The sequence below is a fragment of the Epinephelus fuscoguttatus genome, linkage group LG8, assembly GCF_011397635.1.
Source record: "Epinephelus fuscoguttatus linkage group LG8, E.fuscoguttatus.final_Chr_v1".
NCBI classification, from domain to species: Eukaryota; Metazoa; Chordata; class Actinopteri; order Perciformes; family Serranidae; genus Epinephelus; species Epinephelus fuscoguttatus.
The window spans coordinates 6,817,926-6,836,358 of NC_064759.1; the positions used below are offsets into that span (position 1 = coordinate 6,817,926).

An 18,433-nucleotide genomic window follows, 5' to 3' on the forward strand; every position below is an offset into this window, starting at 1 on the left:
CACCTGGGCTACTGAAGAAACACGGCAGTGTAACAAGGTAATCACTGTCAACGACGACCCGCTTCCTATGTCGATATCAACGGCTCATTCTAAAGTCAGGAAAACACAATGACTCGTATTTTCAGATAATTATACACTTAAAAACACATACTTGCTGTATTATATTCCATTTCTGCCAATATATTCTCCTAAATCCTGCACACTGGACCTTTAAATGTGTCATTAAATGTTGTTATGTGTGGCATCTATCACATTTTTAACAGGTCAGGCCAGGCTTAAGTCTCAGCAAGAAGATGCAAAGATGTTTTTTCCCAAAATGTCAAACTATTTCTTTGAATTAGATTTACATGTTTGAGACTGTGAGTGGTGTGTTTACATTAGTAATGTTTTCAAACAGACACAGAAACAGTTCTCAGTAAGAATTGGTTTGAATATTCCCCAGGTCATCTAGAAGTTAATGGTTTTACCCTGAGCATGCAGGTCAAACATATTTTGTTGTGTTTTTATTATCTACTAACATCTGGTTATACAGAGTCCTCTTGACCTTGTTGTATTTGGCAGAGAGGCTCTATGGTCTCTCCAGCAGTAAGCACTCTTGGGTATACTGCATCTTTGTAGCCCTGGGCAACAAGGAATCCCTATCACCATGGTGACGCTGTCCATCATACGTGTCAGCGCAGGGCCGTGTGAGCCGTTTGCATTAACGTGAGAAGTCACAATGGGGGGAGCAAGCTTTAAAGCCTCGTGTCAGCAGGTCAACCTGCTGGGTATGTACACACACTCTCCCGCTCCGACCCTGGAAAGCACTGCACTCACAGTCCAGCACAGAGATAGGGGCAGACGCATGTCCATCACCATGGTGACAGCTGGACACCACAGCTCGGCAGCGACAACAACACCTCGACGACAACAGCAACATTACCCACGACACTCCTTCAGGAAACCGGCGCGGCTCAGATAAACATGACAGCGATGGAGCAGCGTTGGTGACAGCGAGCTAACTCGCTTGCACGCACCGAGCGCCTAAAAATGGGTCTTAGTTTCAATTAGTGTCTGCATGCTCCCAGCAGCGAGGCAGCAGCTTCTTAATTTGTGGAGGGACGAGTCGATGGAGAGTCGGAGGCAGAGCGGGCCGCTGAAACAGATGGGCCCTGCGTGACACTGGGCTTCCAGCAGGGGCAAAATCAATGCTCATAACTGCAAAACAGAAGAGAAATTAATAATTATAATATCACAAGATTGCTTTGCATTGCCGGTGCAATCTAATTAATAGCTGTTTTGTTTGTAGCTTGTTATTCTTGCTGCCTTTTTTCTTTTTTTCTTTTTTAACTGTGAATGCTAAATGTCTCTGAAGTGAGGAAACATCACGTCATGTTCTTTAATTCATCCTCACTTTCCTTCTCTCCTTCCTCACTTTCTTAATGAATTCCTCTCATCTCTTATTCTTCTTCTCCCTGTGTAAGTCTTTTGGTTTTCATATGACATCAGCAACATTTAAGGACAATAATGAACATAAATGTTGTTTTTATTCAACCATCAATCGAATTATTTTAAAATATGTAACAGTCTGAAGCACTGCTTCATAGCTGCTGAAATGACTCCACTTTAAAGGCACATGCATACAGTAATAGATTTATGGCATGTACTCATGTCTTTACAGAACTGTAATTTTTCTAATATTTAAAGGATTGTCGGTGACTGTTTTTAAATGTGCTCGCCTGCGAAAGTTCAAGTAAAAGCCAGCTTCAGATTCACTCATTTGGTGTTTCATCTAGCTATATTTGTGGGGTTTTTGTCTCTGTGTCTCTTGGATACCTGCTGCTTATGGTCTGGCACCTTATCGCCACCTTTTTATAAAGCCCTGATCTCACCTGAGCGCTGTCGGGGGACACACCCATAAACACCATGAGCATATGAAAATACAGGCAGAGGGCGAAGTCTCTGCAGAGCAATACACCACCACACACTGAGAGTGGGTCACATGTAAAGATTGAGATTGATTACTTGTGTTTGAGTCTTTATGTTGTTTTTAGGAAAACAATGCTTATTCCTTCTTTAAATATTGCTTACTGCCTTGATATAAACACAGCTAAATCTTAAAATTGGCCTTCATGACAGCAGCAGCTTTTGTTTATTGGACTTAAAGTGTATTTAAAGTTGACGTTCTTTGTGTTTCAGACCTGTCCGACCAGCTGCTGGAGGTGGTGGGGCTGGAAGGAGCCATGGAGATGGGTCAGATCTACACCGGCCTGAAGAGCGCAGGAAGACGCCTGGCACAGTGCTCCTCCGTCACCATCAGGTTGGTGTTCATCTGCACCACAACTAACTTTTTTGTCATGATTTGTTCTCCATTTTATGAGCATCTTTGGTAGATTTTGTCAGCATTAGGTCAAAGCCAACAGTTTAATTTTAGAATTTAGGCATTGAAATGTTAAGCAAACACACCAGCGGCGAACACTACATGTCAAAAAATATGTCCCCTTTTCAATGTACAACCCCACATAGGCGGTGGCTAAAAACACGGCAGTTTACGCTGCTAATTTCCAGCCTTCCCAGCCCCGGAATTGAATGCAAACTTTCCCACCTCACACTCTGTTTGTACATACCAGCTCCTGTAGCAGCTCTTTTTCTCTGCTCCTATGGCAGCTCGACTCCTCTCCTCACCATCAATGTTTAAACTCTGTAGCTGTTAATTTGTCTTGTGTGTGATAAAGAATGATGATGAAATGATGAAGAGAGACTCATTGAGGTCAAGAAATATTCCACGCTAAACCCATAATCCTGTGATTATAAAGACAATGGCCAAAAAGATAGTACCTGGCGAGTCATAGCTCTGGAGATCGGCTCTTCGGGTGGGTAATTGAGTTTGATTAGGGGCTCTCAGCACATGATTTTAAGCTAATGTAGAGGTGGAAGAAGTACAGATCTTTCAGTAAAAGTAGTAATAACTTGGTGTGGTCGTCTGTTGACGAGCTGCAATGCGATGTGTCCAGTGTGTGCTAGGGGCTGCACTTGACACGCGTTGGTGCCGGTGTGTTTTCAGCTTTAGAGTCGACATCTACGGGTGTCTAGAGGTATCAAACACTTAAATTTAATGCTGTTTTTAGACATTTTCAATAACCAAACTTAAGACAAACCCTTTTTTCTCACTCAAACATTGTAGGTAAGTGTAAAGATAAGTATAGACTATGTATAGAGTGAGGTTTTATGTAGGAATATGGTTATTAGAGTGAGTTAGGTTAATCTATGCAAGTATAAAGTACACAGACAGTGATAGGTTTGAAGATTTGTAACATCAGTACTGTCGACTTTCAAGCTAAACAGCATTAGTCATTTTCACAAAAATAAATAAAAATTAGATAAATGTTTGTGGCAGTTAAGACTAGTATTTATATAATTAAATTTAAGACCTGCAGACATCCTTATTAAGTATTCTGGTGTAACATTTTCTGATTAAAAGTTGAATTGTAACATGTCTTCTTCCCTGACAGAACCAGTAAATCCCTTCCCATGCAGATTGATGGGGAGCCTTGGATGCAGACTCCCTGCACTGTGAGTCATTAACTGTCTCTAGCACCTTTGACGACACCCATCTTCCATGTTGTGTGTCATCTCAAGTGTGATCGGTTACACCTGTAACCACATGTAAGGGTGATGTACTGAAGATACTTCTCTACATCGCTGCAGCAAGGTGACAACTTCAACTACAGGAGTTGTTCATCTTCAACTAGCTTTTCAGCTGGTTTTTATTTACTCTCACTTGATGGTGTGATTATTCGAAGCCCCCACACAGACAGGCTACACCGGAACAGATGGTTTCACCTACTTTGCCTGATAAGAGTTGCTCTGTTTATTGGTGATTTATTTCGCTACATCAAGCACCTCCACTGATCTCGATGATTCCATTGAAATGAAGTGAAATTGCAGCAAGCATTAAGACTCATGCAGAAACGAGTTGTTAATACCCAATGATTTCTGGGATTCACCAATGTTTTGTTATCAGAGCACTCTTAACAAGATTGTTTTTAAAAATCTCATTTTCATAGTCTGCAAATTATTAGTTTAACACAAGAAACACAAGTTTTAAATATGAGTAACATAAAAAAAGCATAAATATCATAAATTAAATTTAGATTGTGTAATTAAATTGACTGGATAACTAAATATGTGGGCTCAAGAACTGCTCCATTAATCCCAATTACTGTAACCTCAGTTACTGTGCATCCCTCAGGTGACCAGTGGTGGACTGTAACTAAGTACATTTACTCAAGTACTGCACCTGAGTACAAATTTGAGGTATTTTAAAGCCCAGTACAGACCAAAGATTTGTGACAAGACAAGTTGAAACAGGCAGCTAGTTGCGATGTGCCGCTCTGCAACGTTCTAAAAACCTGCAGGTTCACACCAATGCAACTAGATGAGACAGTGTATCGTCTCTATGCAACAACTCTCTGTACTTCTGTTCTGATTTCCTGCTTTTCAGGTTTGTTTTGTGGCTGAATATAATTTGCTACTTTCTTCCTCTACTCCACTACATTTTTTATTCGACTAGAATTATTTTGTTACTTTATCAAGTCAGAAGTGTAGCTGAAATGATTGGTCAATTGATCAGAAAATTAATTGATAATTGAAAATATTTGATAATAAGTTTTGTCATTTTTAATGCAGAAAAAAATCATAGTATCATCTTCTCAAAATTAAGACTTTTTTTCGGTGGCACCGCTCCATTTATTTGGTATGTGCCAGAGTCTTTGCACACAGCACAACACCTGCCCGTAGTGTTGAGGGGGCGTTACCTACGCTAATAGGTTGCTATGGTAAAGTGGGATTCATCATTCAGTAGGCCTGGGTAGGAGCAGATTTGGATGGTTAAAACTGTTAGGTACATCTGGAGTTGACTTCTCTTCTTTTTTCTCTTAACAGAAAATTAAGGGAAAATATAAGAGAATTTTAAATGCCATCATTATAATGTTAAATACCAGATTTTACCCCACTCACTAATTTATGTCTTTAGTTTCTGAGCAGGTTGATGTTTAAAAAGACAAAACACATTCAGCAGAACAGCACTGCACTAATGATATTCTAACACAACAATCTGACAATGAATATAAAAGTATTTAACGGCCTGGTTTCAAAATAACAGACAGTCACTGTTCCTGTCATTTCTCCCACAGATCATTGTTTTGTGTTTATTGATGCAAGTCTCACTTCTCCTAATTTTCTTACCGTCTGCGTCTCGAACATGTGCTTTGACGAGTGTTTGCCCTCTGTCCAAGTTGTTCATTTTTCAAAATGAAACTCCTCAGTTTGCGTTGATTACGGTTGTGTTTAGCTTTAATTACAACGCCACTGCAGATGAAGTGCTGCCGAGATTTACATATGGATTGCTCAGGCATCGCTAAGAAACCCAGTGCATGACAAAACGAGTAGCCTGCAAGGGCTCTTGTGTCCGCTGGCACAACTCCACCAAGCAAAGTTAGGATCTGACAATCCATAATTGTGCTGCAATGATTTCCACGGTGAGTTATTCATACTGTATGTCGGGGCTGAATTTGAATCAGTCGACCTGTTAAATGCTTATAAAAACACCGCAGTTCAAATGGGATGTTAACCCACTAATTATTAACAACAACAACTATGCAAATTAACCTCAGTTCCTCTGCATGCATAACATATTTAACACCATCCAACCATTTGCATTTTTAAGTGACATATGACATGAATCACAGTCTCTTTGATAATTAGGTCTAAAATAACAAACTGAAATTTTACTGTATTCCCAGATGTGATTCTGGTAAAATGTCACTTTGTTGTTTCTTAAATATAAAACCTGTTTAGTTTTTATGACCTTGAATGACTTTTGATGGTATTGGAGTCTATTACAGAGATAATTTGTTCTAATTGTTTTTAATTTTTAAGAGCCGCATAGCTCTATGTAGCTCTGTATCTGGGGCTCTTGATGCTTATAAATGCTTGATGTTGCATCTTTAAAACAGAGCTCAGTTATCATCCAGATTTATTTCAGGTATTTCTTTAGATCTCCCTCATGGGACCAGTGTCTTGCCTAGAATGGTTGTAATTTTTTGTCTTTTGTAAAGTGCATCAGAAACATTAAGCTCAATCACGTCTAATGATGGCAGAAAGCCTACAAAAGCTGGTAATTGCTACCGAGTCAGAGTGCAAGTACAACAAATGGCAGCTTTCCTTTGAAGTGAATGTGGTCCCTTTAATGCAGATGGCAGCATTTCCTCTCCCCATTACTGCGTTTAGACTCTTAGTGCAACGGTTTAATGAACTATGTACTTGATTTGGCAACGCGAGATGGTTGATATTTGTTGTTCCACTGATGGCATCATTGTTGGGAAACAGGATATTGTCAGATGCTATACCAATAAAGCCTATACTTTACTAGAATCCACCATAATGTATGTTACCATTCATTATCAGACAGATGGACCCCTGGGATTCTCAAAGTTTGTCATATTAAGGACCCTTAGAAGTGCATTAATAAGCGAACAGGCCCTGTTTGACAAGAACCCATATGGACCCATTGTTGTGGATGTATTGGATTACATTCTGCAGGGAGACAGCAGAGGATTAAAAGATAAATATCACTGTTTAATTGGAAAAGAAATTCTAGTGATTTAAACTGCAGTTAAAATTATGTTCCTCATAATGTGTAAGACCCAAATGAGCCCCTTTTTGGACCCCCGTAGTTCTCAGGTGAACCACTGATTTACCTTAAAGCTGAAATCTTCCAAGTTGCCCTCTCCCGTAGTGAAAGCGAGGCAGCATATTTAAATATACTCATAATGCACACCCCCATATATTTGTGCTTTATCATAGGCAAATGGACTTGCTTGAGTTTCTTGAAGATGTTTCACTTCTCATCCAAGAGGCTTCTTAAGATTCTACTAGATGAGAGATGAAACGTCTTCAAGAAACTCAAGTCCAGTTGCCTACGATATAGCACATAGCCAGGACCTGGATGAGTAAGAATCTTCACCAACACCCCATATATTCAATCAATCAATCAAATTTTATTTATATAGCACCTTTCAAAACAAATCAGTGTCATTCAAAATGTTTTACATTTTGATTGAAAAATACAGAGAATAAAAAAGTAAAATCAGAAGGACTGGATATATTGATTTAAAAAAAAAAAAAAAAGTACTATGCTTTGAAAGGCATCATTGTCCAAAATAACCTTCAGCAAATGTAACCATAATTATAAATAACCTAAACAAATTGCCATCACTATTAATACTGGTTCAAGTATTGTGGTGTGCTTCAGTTCTGCGTGTGGTTTGTGCGTGGTGCATGAAGTACCTGAAAGCCATACTTAAGCAAAAGTACAGATTTCTTGCCAGAAAATGACTTTAGCTGAAGGTATTAGAATATTACTTAATTAAAAGTCTTAAAGAATCTTATATTTAATGTGCTTAAGTATCAAAAGTAATTTTATTATAGTAAATGTACATAGGTTTTGAAAGTAGAAGTCAAGTAAATTATGGTAATAAAAAAGTGACTATTTTATACATACAGTAAAGGAGTATAAATGAGCCTTAAACCTAACTGTGACCATTTCACAACAGTAACCACATGTTACAATGTGTGTCAGCTGTGCATCACGCAGATGGATTGTGGTTTTTATCTGGTATGTTTTGTATGTCCTATTTTTGCTATGGACCCTCTTATGATTTGGAAATAAAGTTTGGATTTGAATTTGAATATGCAAAAGGGGGGCCTGTGCATCCATGTAAGGGCTTGTTTATGCTCAACGTAGATACAGAGACAGACGGAGCCTTCTGTCTGTACTCTGGCTTTATTTCATCCATATTTGTCCACGTTTCCTGAAAGCTTATAGATACGGACAAAAAAAGCAGTACCACCAGAGACCATGGAGACAGTGTAGTGTAGTTCAAGTAAGATATGACCATAGGAGACAACAAAGAAATTTAATGGCAGAACAAAACCAATTGGCAACATAGTGAAAAGAACTCTCCGTCTACATGTCCCGATGTATTTAATGACCTCACAGACCACAACTGTCTACAACACTGCCTGTTCTGTTAACCATCATAAAGGACGCATGAGGAAGTATGAGGGCAGTATGAGCATGTCTGTTTTCGTATGTAAAGGCAGTATAAATGAGCCTTAGGACACGAAGGGGTGTGACTGTTGGTCACTATTTGATGACCGGGGATTGAAAACAGTTTGAATCCACTGCCTGGGAGAAAGAGAAAGAGGAGGTTGAGGGGCCTTGGAAAGCTCTACTCAGGTGTGATTCATAATGCTGATTAGATTAAAGCAGGTTTAATGGGCCACAGATTCTTGAAACATGTGGGACAATGGACACACAGAAAACAGGAAATGGTACACGGATATTAGCTCAATCATTTCCTCACATATTCTTTGAAATGCAACAAGCAGCTCCAAAATAAATCTCAGCTTCTTTGCCTTTTTTTCTAACACCAGATTGAGATCATCCACAAGAACCAGGCTCCCATGTTGATGGGACCCCCACAAAGCCGAAGCTTCTTCTCCTCGGTCATCAGACGAACGCGCACTGAGAGCAAAGACTGATCGGTTCAAGATCTTCGAGTCCTCAGAAGCACCTGCAGAGCAGCGGTCACAAGTTGATCATCACTCGGCCCATTAGTGAAGAGGGGGGGCCTTTGATGCCTGTTTGATAGCCCAGCGTAAAGTAGCAAACTGTAGGTTCGGTATGTATCGCCAGCAGCGTGGAGACGTGACTGAGAAGCCCTGATTTAATCCAGAATGTGGTGTGTTTAGGACTGATGCTTCGATCTACAGTGTGCAGAGTAGTTTGGCTCCAAAAATACTGAAGCTATTTCGGGAAGTCCAGTTTTATAAAAAGTCTGTTTTTATTTTTGCTGTTGTTATCTGTGCCACGTGGAAAAAAACACAGATGAATGTGTTTTTGTGATATGATGTATTTATTTATTTATTCATATTTTGCTGCTATTGATGTTTTTTAAACCGTTTTTTGCATTTGCATACCCCTGATGCATGACGGACAGTGAAAGAGGTTGCTGCTGTTGAAGCTGACATATCTGGAGCTTGCAGTCGATCTTTCCAAAGTGTTTAGTAGGAGGTGAAGTTTCTTTGCTCAGCGTTTCTTAAGCGCCTCACTCATGAATGGCTTCAAGTAGTGAAAAGACAGAGAATCACTTATGCTTTCTTTTAATGGTTCCTGCAAGTCATCCTTGTCATGTTTTGATCTGCTGTGTTGCCGCTCCGTCAGTGGAAAGATTAGGAATGATTATTGATCTTCATAAAAAATGCATGACACTCTTTGTTTTACGTCGCACGAGAGATTTCCAGACAGTTTTACCAATTGTGTGCACACCTTCCGTTGCATGAGTGACCAAGATCTGGTTTGACACTTGTGGAAATTGATTGTTGTTTTTTTTAATACAGTGCTGCTCGGTTTAACCATATCATACTTTACAAGATGGCTGCATTTCAATGAGACCCTGTGTTTTTCTGAACAGGTACTCAGGTACTTTTGAAGTGGAAAAACAATGACTTTCCTGTATGAGATATTCACAAGAACTAGTCTGACTGCCTCTGGTCATTGATTTGCTCCATTGTCTACAGTTGAGTGTTTACAGTCCGCTGCACACAAAGGCGTACATTGACCAATTAAGGTCTAAATACAAAATGACTACTGACATATATATCTAGTACAAGCTTGATTTAAAGAATCAATACTGAAAATCAGTCCAATCCAATCATTAGTTGTAAGAGGAATTTTACAGCCACTCGTGTTCACATGCCATCCATAAACAATGCTCCTTTTAAAAAATTTGATCATATGAGAGTCTCCTTATACAAATAAATGTCATTATTCTGATTCAGTACCTTTTTGCATTCAAGTAACATGTATCTCATTCAGTCTCACCAAAGACAAACTTTAAATCTTTTGGGACCTACATGTACCAGTGAGACGCACACCCGATAAATGTGTTGTTTTTAACTGACTTGCACTCCTGCTTGTTTTCTGAGAATGATTTTAGGCTTGACTGTTTCAGTCTTTAAAAGTGCCATACGCTAGTGGAGGCTGAGGTCTTATGAGTCTCCCATCTCTTTGCTTTGTATGGTGCTGCATTTGTACAGTGAGGTTGTATTTTTGTACACAGTATTTATTTATTTTTTCGCTTACTGCTTTCACTCTAGAACTCACACCATGTTGTTCTGCCTAAAAAATTCTGCCTGCCAATGTTGACTGAGAAAAGTGATAATGAAAATAATAATAATAAAAAAGCCTTTGTTGTTTGACATAGTGTTCTGGTGTTCTTTGGCCATTGACCTTTGACTCCCTAATACACATTTGACTCACTAATACACATTGACTTTTGACTCCCTAATACATTTTAGCACCCCTGGTTCTGTCGTCTCAAAACTCGGTGGGATTTTTCATGGGTTTTTAGTTGGATGAATGGATAAACATTTTGAAGCTGGAACAAGTCTTAAAAAAACTGCAAACCAGGCCAATTATGACTTTATTTTGAATTTTGGATCCATCAAGGGGGCAAATAGGACAACTTCTGGTTTGCTGTTATTCAACTGAAGGAAGTTCTGTGCCATCCAGGGAGATACAGCTGTGTGTCATCAGCATAGGAGCGGAAGGAGATGTAGTCTTTTTTTTTTTAATAATTTAGCTGAGAAGAAGCAAGTACAATGAAAAGTAAATGGGACCTAAGCTGGATCCTTGAGGGACCCCATAGGAAAGAGTGGCTGAAGAAGAGGAGTGATTTCCTATCCTGACAGAGAGGCTTCTATTTTTGAGGTAGGAATGAACCATTGTAATGCAGTGCAACCAGTGGAGACACCAAACTGGATGTGTTGTATCAGGTGTTGTGATCTACAGTACCAAAAGCTCACCGAGGTCAAGAAGAATTAGCTGTGAAACGGCTATAAACAGCTCAGTTGTTAGCTACAGCAGACCCAGTAGCTAACGATATATATTTTTAATGGTAGCTAAGTACTGAAGTTAACAGTGGACCCCCTATAGCAAGTGAATTAACTTTTTAATTCTTGCTAAATACTGAAGCTAAGAATAGCTGCCTCAGTATAGCTAACAACAGCTAATTTGTAAGCCATTGAGAGCTACTGTAGCTAATGTCGTACTTTAGCTAACGAAAGCTAAATTTTTGGCAACGGTAGACCCAATAGCTAACAAAATATATTTTTAACTAGCTGAAGTTCACAGTAGACCACCTATAGCTAGTGAATTAGCTGTTAAACTGTTGCTAAATAATGAAGCTAACAATAGTTGTCTAGGTATAGTTGACAACAGCTAATTCATTAGCCATATAGAGCTACTGTAGCTAATGTCTAACTTAAGCTAGTGAAAGCTCATTTGTTAGCCATGGTAGACCCAATAGCTAACACAGTATATTTTAAACTATAGCTAAGTGCTTAAGTTAACAGTAGACCCCCTATAGCTAGTGAATTACTTTTTTAATTTTTGCTAAATAATGAAGCTAACGATAGCTGTCACACTATAGCTAACAACAGCTAAATCGTTAGCTACTGTCGCTCCTGCATTGTTGTCTTTTCTCTTTATTGAATCCAATGGTGGAAAAAGACCACACTGTCAAAACTCATCAAGCACTGTAATCTCAGTGTGTTTCCAAATTCTTTCAATCATGACACTGAAACACAGAATGACATTAAAATAATTTAAATCAGTTATAAATCGCCAACAACGTTGACTACTTTAGTGCCTATATTGCTTCAATCAAATTACCAGTACCAACATTGTCAGCTGTTATAAAGATGCATGTCCCCATGGAACAAAACTAGGATAATGCCGGGGTTGCTATCAATGCAGAAAAAAAAAATAAAAATTCTTATTGGAATTTTAACAAAATAAGTTCAAAACAAACACCAAGATACTAAATTCTTAACAAAAATTAAATTTATATTTCTAGGCACGTAGGCTACCACTGGACCTCGTTAGACTGGAGAAACAGTAGTGTCCTCACAACTAAACCAAAATAAATCTGTCTATGCTATTGTCTGGAGTGGCACTTTGTTTACTGCGTGTCTCGGTGTCAGATGGGTGGACGCCTGCACTTGAACTGCATTTCTCCGTCCTCAGGGGGGTTCAGCAGGAGTGACACAGTACTTCACTTCACATCCACTTCACCTGCCTGGTAATGGAGCCCTGCCTGGATCCAAGATGGCATCAGCGTGACCACTGCTGACTTCCGATATGTCCGTCTTTCAGTCAGGTGTTCAGTGCAATGGTAAAGTTCCCTTTATCCTAGATCTGTCCTATATGTAAGTGCAGGGGAAATCTTTGTTGATTGTTGCACCGTAGAAACACGTTTTAGCAACCACAGTTACAAAACAAATCAGGTTTAATCCTTGTTGCGGTAGGAAACACTACTTTTCAAACTCACAGTTTACTTTTCTCCACCACAAGCCCTCAGAGTACTTTCAGGTACAACTCCTGTTAGACACAGATGTGCCATCAAATGTTTGTGAAATGAAAAGCTGTTTAAATTTATCTGGATGATAGGCTATGAAAGAAAGCCATTAGAAGACATGTCAAGTCTGTTTAAATTTATGTAGCTCAACATAGTCTCAAACAGCTTTACAATCTGTAATCTCTACAACATATGACACCCTACAGAGCCTCAGTTCAGATAAGAAATACACACATGGTGCAGAGTGAAGCAAATCTACCAGCCACTTGCATATTTACCAGGATTTAGCTGGTAGATGGTGCTAATACTGTACTCTGATATAAAGTAGTTAATTTTGCCCCACCTTCATCAACATCAACATCCAAGAGATGTACACATTTATAAACCAGTAATTAGAATTCAGTGATACATTATTCTGAAATGTGCCACTCTGCATAATAAGTACCCTGCTTTTACTTTTGGTACTTTCTGATGTGCTTTTACTTTGGTAAAATTTTGAATGCATGACTTATTTGTAACAGTATTTTTACACTGCCACATTGCTGCTTTCACATAAGTACATGATCTGAGAACTTCCTAAACCTGAACACTAATATACAAACTATGTAAGGTCAGGAAGAAAGACATTTAAAAAAAGGCAAGATAACAGTTAGAATGAGGATATTAAGTAAGTAATGCTCTTAATATGTACTAAGCCAAAAATTGTTAAAGATAAAAAAATAAAATAAAAAAAAACAGGTAACAATATAAAATCTGTTGGGAACATTTGCAAAAGTTGTTATCAAGCTAAGGCTACCAGTATACAGAAATACTTTTTTGATCCCCAAGAGGAAATTGTTGGTTGTTATACCTGTTATAGTGTAAAACTTCAATTAAAAGCCTCGCCCCAATTCAACACCCAGCCCCTTTCACTAGCCTTGTGTGGCTACACATTTTGACAATTAAAGGCCTGTCTCAATTAGAGGCCTGGTCTAGTTGCCAAGCAGTTCATTTTTTTTTAATAGTATTTCTTTGGATGTGTAAAACCAGGTTGTTGACTACCCACCTGAACTAACATCAGTTAGCTGTTTGGATAACACATACAAATATAAATGTTTAAACTTTTGTTAATATGGAGATGCTACCTATTGTTAGCTCAGTTAGATTCTCCACAATCCAATCATTCAGTTCATTTTACTGAAACCACAGGCACCAGAGACGACCGTTACTCATCCAGATGTACCGGGATGACGACAAAAAACAAGTGGTGACTCCCTTCCTCTGAAGCTGCCATAAAGTCAGAATATGTGTCCATTCCTCAATTACCAGGTAAGTTACTCACGTTCCTTTAGTCCGTAAAGGTCCACTGCTGAATCGAATCAAAGAGGGTTTTCGTAAAAATGTATCCGATTTATGAATATTGTTAAACAGGATAAAATGGTGGTGTGTCGATATGCCAGGTGCCGTAATCCTCTTTGACGTCTTGTCTCTTGGAGCCACATTAAATGAATGATTCATATTTGATTTGTTATTCGAAGCCTAATTTTTATCCACGTAAAATTCATACTGGTTCAAATAAACAATTGGATCATATTTTCCAATCTTTGCTGAGCAACAGTTTTGTATTAAATGAATTAAAGGCCTGTCCCATATAGACGCCTGTTGAGTTCAGTGATTTAAGCAAATAGTAGCCCGGGCTACTAATTGAAATTTTACAATAGCTTGACTGATTTAGCTAGTAAGCTAGCTAGTATGTTCGCCATACTATGCATTGGCTATCAACACAGGTACTCTTGCTGCTGGCCTTCATTCTACTTAACTCAGACCTGTTGTCCTTGTTCATGGTCACTTTTTTGTGCCATCTAGTGGTACTAAGAGCACAATACACTAATCCATGTAGAAACAAGATGGCAGCCATCTCAGCCAAGTCAGTCTGCAGCTAATCCCAAAACAAAAGTAGAGAAGATAAAAAACCTGATCAGATTTATTGGTTGAAACTTGATTATTTATGATTAATAACATATGTAGTTTGATATGGCAACAAATTTGACCAACTTTAGCAACGGCAACAAGCTAATACGCTGTTAACCGAAAAGTAATCATTTGAAGACAAGTATTTAGTTTTTTATAGTCCTACTAATCCCAAATAGCTATATGGGTCTATATGTGTGTGTTCCCTCTTAAAGTCAGTGTGTTTTTTGAATTAGGTTAGATGTCTGAAATTAGGTCGGTGATTGACACAAGCTTAAGAAACCGTAACATTTTGTTCTATATCATAAAATATGACAGTAAATACCCCACTCGTGAATTTTGAGGCTTTTACATGTCTTTAAAAATGCGTTGCTAACAAGTAGCTAAATGAAACTGCAGAGGGTCGTCAAGCCAACCACAACTTTACAGCATCATTGTGTTGGGGATGTTAAATTATGTGACCGTAATGTAGTTCGTTTATAGCCTATAGTTAGCTTTTTACTTCCGGTGACTGAATTCAGGCTTCAAAAATCATAAAAGTGGGATCATATTGAACACAACATGTAAGTATCATAAATGTTTGATTGCCTTAGAGTTTGTTTTCTGCAATAATCCAAAATCCAGTGGAAAGATCACATAGGTTTTTTGACAAGGGAACCAACGTCATCCCCAGAGCACTCTGTTATAGATTATATTTAAAATTTTATCTCTGCCTGATCAGCATTTTACTTTCTGAGTAATATAACATTGAGTTCCCGGTGTATAAACCAGAAAGCTGCAGAAAAACAGCAAGATTAAAACTCTCCCCTCTACTCCAGCTTTAAGGTCAGGACACTCTTTTTTTATCGTCCATGTGTGTGTGTTAGGAAGCAGTGTTTAGTTTTTTTGGAAGCTGTCCTCAGTTTTGCCCAGTGACCTGTGCTTTACTTCCAGGTCACTGCCTTCTGCGGGTCCGGCACTCCCAACAATGTATCCCTTACAGGAGAGGGAAGAGCTGGCGCTTCAAGCAAGTCCCTCTGGAGACTCCTCAAAACACAGTTACCATGGACACAAACTTGACCGGGAGAGGAGTGAGGAGTGTGTTTGTGTGTACACACACTGTGCGCGAGGAAAACGAGAGGGAGAGGGGGTAAAGACAGGACTCTGTGTGTGTGTGTGTGTGTGTGTGTGTGTTAGGGGAGGGGGTGTGCAGGTGCAGTTTGCATGTGTGTAACTTTAAAAGCATGACAAAATTATGCGTAAGTTTGGTGCGTATTTCCTGTTGAAAAATAACTCCAAAAGTCCAAACTTTTTTTTTTTAATTATAAAAGCGCACGACACTTGAATGTGACCACTGACTTCTCCGATGCTTACCGCCTGCAGCCGTGCGTGATTGACTGCCAGCAATCTGATCCAGTGAAAGACATTGACGACCAATAGGAAGCGGAGTGCGGCTTGTTTCCATGGGAGGCCCCGGGAGGCGATGCCAAGCCGCTAGAAAGCAACACAGTGAGCGGGGAGAAGCGCAAGCAGCAGCCGGGACTGTGGAGATCCTGCAGCCGCTCCGTGGCACTCTGCGCGCGGATGAAAGCGAGGTCGCTGGGTAAGTACGTGTCAGTTTCTCCACACTTCCTCTGCTCCATAACTTTATTCTATCGTGTAAAACATTTCGGCGCGCCCTGCAGCCCAGCTCGCTCCTCGATTACGCACGAAATTTGCAGATTGTCAACTTAACTTTACAGCATCGCCGGAGGTGTTGTCGGTGATTTCCGTCTTAAAACCATCGCAAGAGGTTCCTGAACTCAACTGTGCCTTAATGAGTGAAACTCAGAGACATCCATTCATGTGCTCTGTCTTTCTGCTTTCTATCCATCTCGCTTCTTTGAAGGGTGACCGGACAGGAGACTCTGAGGACTCTGCTCGTCAATTAAAGCCACAGCGGTGCAGCATGGATAGATTTCACGACCAGCAAGTGCCTTACTGTAACTCCAAAGTGAGTTATCATTAACCAAAAAACAAACTTGGAAGCAAATCAAATAACAGATGCAGAACTTTCACATCATCTTTAATATCTTTCCTGCTTGTTCTTCTCTCTAATACTTTTCTATTTCTTCTGATCTCATCTCTTGTCTTTCTTCCTGCTGCTGCCAAGACTCATTTCTCCCTCAGGGACCATTTAAGTTTCATCTAATAATCAAAGATAAACAGCTAAACAAGGTGCCCACTACTACACTGTTATTGGTCATGCACCATGTTAATTATACCTGAAGCACAGGTCCCTTTGCATGGCTTTAAAAGGCATCAATGAGTGGCTCCTTCAGTTGCACGTGTGCAGCAGCCAACAACAGAATCACTGCTCCAGTGAGGAGAAGAATAAATTGATTTGTGTCTTCTTTCTTTTTTTTCTTTTTTTTTTTTTTGGTTGCAGAAGCAGCAAGAAAAGACAACGAGCTGCGAGAGGCCAGCAAATGACAGAAAGAGAAAATTCATTAAGTCCGACCTGGCTTTGGACACTGAAGGTAGGCAGAGGGCAGGGGGAGAAGTTAATTTCACGGCTCCTAAACATTTAGCAAAATTCAATTGGTTTGTGGCCACCTGCGCTGCTAACTACAGAGTCTCAATTACAACACAGCGGCCTGTGATGAGTCTCACAAGGCTCTGTCAGTGGTCAGAGACACAAATTGACTTGTTATTAGCTGCACACGTGCCCACTGAGCTCCAATGGCTCTGACGGCGTATCAGCCCGCTGTAATGAAGTCAGTTGTTTCTGATACTCCTCCAGGGCTTTGACTGTGTTTTTTAACTGCCTTCAAGCCTTGTTCTCTTGCTTCGTTTCCCCCCCTTCCAGAGCTCTTCCAGGACCTCAGTCAGCTGCAGGAGACTTGGCTGGCGGAAGGTGAGTGTTTTAAATCTCGAGCAAGAAAAGGAGGAGAGATGGGTAAAAATGGATAGGTTGTGAGGGGGGAAAAAAGCTGCCTGGAGTTACAAGCCTAGCGTCGCAGTCCAATTAAAAGCCTGTGTGGAAGAGGCACCTTGTGTGTCATGCATACATTAGAGACTGTGAGAGAGGGGTCTTGAGGGAGACCGAGGAGGCTCTACCCAGAGAGTGTCATCACAAATTACCAGGAGAAGGCTCTCCGACGCTCACTGTCTCTTCTGCTTTTGGCAGGAGCTAACACGCTGCACGCCAGCCGCCGCCACCACCTCCACCTCCACCAGAGCTCTGCTGTAGCCTACCGGCTCTCTCTCTCTCTCTCATCTGCTCTCCCCCTTTCTCTCCCTCCCTCTCTCTCTCTCTCTCTCTCTCTCTCTCTGCTTCCTCTCAGCACACCTCTCTATCTTCTCCAGCTGTACCATCACCTTGTCTTCTTCAATTTCATTTCTTGGCGGCAAGAAAAAAAAAAAAAGAATGGATCTATAATTTTTCTTTTAATCGCAGACTTTTAAAACACCAGAATCAGTCTCTCAAAGCGACGATTGATTTTTACAGAAAAACATATTTATCAATTTCTTTGCTTTTTTAATATATTTTTTCTCTAATGGCAAGACTTGCTCATTGTGGTCTAACTGAGACGTGATGCTTCAGGATTTAAGTGCGAGTGTCCTCTTTCCACCGTGTCTGCAGCACCGAAGTTTTGGTTAGTGGTGAATATTGTTCATCTTATTGACTTTTTTTTATGTGCATGTGCATGTTCCCCTTGGCTTCTTTGCTTGACTGTTGTATTTGCATCTCACTCAGATGCGAATTTCTTTGAATATTGCATGTAATCTGAAAGTTTGTATCTCAGTAGCGTGCATATTTTAGAGTTTGGAACATGTTCAGGGTTACTGGAAGTAGTTTTTGATTTTAAATCCAGACAGTGTGAATTTGTGCAGTGTGTAAGCACATCATTACTTGGAACAGGGGATTTAAAGTAATTTTTGCATGTATATAAGTCAAAAAGTAAAGTATTTTTTATGCAAATTGACCAAAGCAGTGGTGTTAAAATTACGTTTATGACACTTGGTAATGATAGAAGGCATCTTCCCTTTACTACACC

At 39.8% G+C, this 18,433-nt stretch overlaps 2 protein-coding genes across 11 annotated transcripts in view; both read left to right on the top strand.

Moving 5' to 3' along the window:
• dgkb (diacylglycerol kinase, beta) overlaps positions 1-10,258 on the top strand; it is a 127,739-nt gene extending 117,481 nt beyond the window's left edge. For all 3 annotated transcript variants that reach the window (XM_049583322.1, XM_049583321.1, XM_049583324.1), the window contains 3 exons: positions 2,179-2,299; positions 3,492-3,552; positions 8,479-10,258. In XM_049583322.1, coding sequence (XP_049439279.1) covers positions 2,179-2,299; positions 3,492-3,552; positions 8,479-8,586 — 290 coding nt within the window. In that variant the 3' untranslated portion in view covers positions 8,587-10,258. The remainder of the gene's footprint in view (positions 1-2,178; positions 2,300-3,491; positions 3,553-8,478) is intronic.
• A 394-nt stretch (positions 10,259-10,652) lies between these two features.
• The window catches only part of etv1 (ETS variant transcription factor 1), a 35,202-nt gene continuing 27,421 nt past the window's right edge, over positions 10,653-18,433 (top strand). For 2 of the 8 annotated variants that reach the window (XM_049583329.1, XM_049583334.1), the window contains exons 1-8: positions 10,657-10,816; positions 12,134-12,281; positions 13,653-13,772; positions 15,348-15,543; positions 15,777-15,996; positions 16,282-16,386; positions 16,822-16,912; positions 17,242-17,289. In XM_049583329.1, the coding sequence (XP_049439286.1) occupies positions 16,342-16,386; positions 16,822-16,912; positions 17,242-17,289 (184 nt within the window). In that variant the 5' untranslated portion in view covers positions 10,657-10,816; positions 12,134-12,281; positions 13,653-13,772; ... (1 more) ...; positions 15,777-15,996; positions 16,282-16,341. Of the gene's footprint in view, positions 10,817-12,133; positions 12,282-13,652; positions 13,773-15,347; positions 15,544-15,601; positions 16,001-16,281; positions 16,387-16,821; positions 16,913-17,241; positions 17,290-17,389; positions 18,032-18,433 lie in introns of those variants that run through there. The other 6 variants (XM_049583335.1, XM_049583330.1, XM_049583333.1 and 3 more) reach the window with 6 other exon arrangements.